This window comes from Hipposideros armiger, unplaced genomic scaffold, assembly GCF_001890085.2.
Source record: "Hipposideros armiger isolate ML-2016 unplaced genomic scaffold, ASM189008v1 scaffold_595, whole genome shotgun sequence".
NCBI classification, from domain to species: Eukaryota; Metazoa; Chordata; class Mammalia; order Chiroptera; family Hipposideridae; genus Hipposideros; species Hipposideros armiger.
Window position 1 is genome coordinate 1049677 of NW_017731945.1, and position 1110 is coordinate 1050786.

Consider the following 1110-nt stretch of genomic DNA (forward strand, 5'->3'; position numbering starts at 1 on the left):
GTTTTTAAGGATTTTTATTTTTTATAATTAATCTGCAACTAATGTAATTCACATTTTTGTGAACACAAAAGAGCAATACATTACTTTCCTTGGACATGATAAATCAGAAATCGGTCCTTCAAATGACATTAGGGAAATTGTATTACTTCTTTGTAAATTGTAAGGTCACTATTTTAAGGTTTATATTCTTAGGGTCAGTTTGTAATGATAACTGGTGGTAATATTAATGTGACTTGCTATGTCCTAACAGTAGTAAAAAACTACCATATTAAAACATGAACAAGCTCTTCTCAAAGATAAAAAACAAGGTATTTTCTAAACATTATATTTACTTTCATAGAGGAGCAAGAGGAATCAGTTTATAATCTCTACATCTCTGAAGTAAGAAACATTAGACTTCGGTTAGAGAACTGTGAAGATCGGTTGATTAGACAGATCCGAACTCCACTAGAAAGAGACGATTTGCATGAAAGTGTGTTCAGAATCACAGAGCAGGAGGTAAGATTTATAAGGGTGTTGGGACAAAAATTAACTTAAGGTAATTTACTATCTTAATGACTATCAACTCTCGTGACTTCTTCTTACATGTTCAGCTTTGCCCAGTGGTCACTTTGTGTGGTCTGGTGATGTATTTATTGTTTATTATAAACTAGGATTCTGTAATTCAGTTCTACCTCTGACTCAGGTAAACACAGGAACGTGTACCCTCCTACCCATTATGATGGAGGCTGTAAGGGCTTCTCACCGTGAAAGTCATTATACGTTTGCTGATCACCTGCTATATGCAAAAAGCCCTAAGTTAGATGTTTGGGCCTGAAAGGATGGGCAGTAAGAGAATTTTTGATAATAAAACTTGAATGCAATGGCTTAGTGTATTTGATAAAGAAAAAGTAAAGAATGTGTAGAATTTTAAGTTCATGATCATCATGTAAAATGTGTGTTTTAAAACTGTTTTAAGAAAGATGCCCCATCTGGAATAAAAACCTAATACCTACGTTTGTTTTCTGTTTTGTAGAAACTAAAGAAAGAGCTGGAGCGTCTTAAAGATGATTTGGCAACGATCACAAATAAATGCGAAGAATTTTTCAGTCAAGCAGCAGCCTCTCAGTC

At 34.1% G+C, this 1110-nt stretch overlaps 1 protein-coding gene across 1 annotated transcript in view; it reads left to right on the plus strand.

The window, feature by feature from the left end:
• Nucleotides 1–1110, plus strand: part of DST (dystonin) — a gene marked incomplete at its 3' end in the record, with an annotated part of 435221 nt that overhangs the window by 296371 nt on the left and 137740 nt on the right. The window contains exons 26-27 of the mRNA XM_019624589.1: nucleotides 341–498; nucleotides 1016–1107. Of these exons, the coding sequence (XP_019480134.1) occupies nucleotides 341–498; nucleotides 1016–1107 (250 nt within the window). The remainder of the gene's footprint in view (nucleotides 1–340; nucleotides 499–1015; nucleotides 1108–1110) is intronic.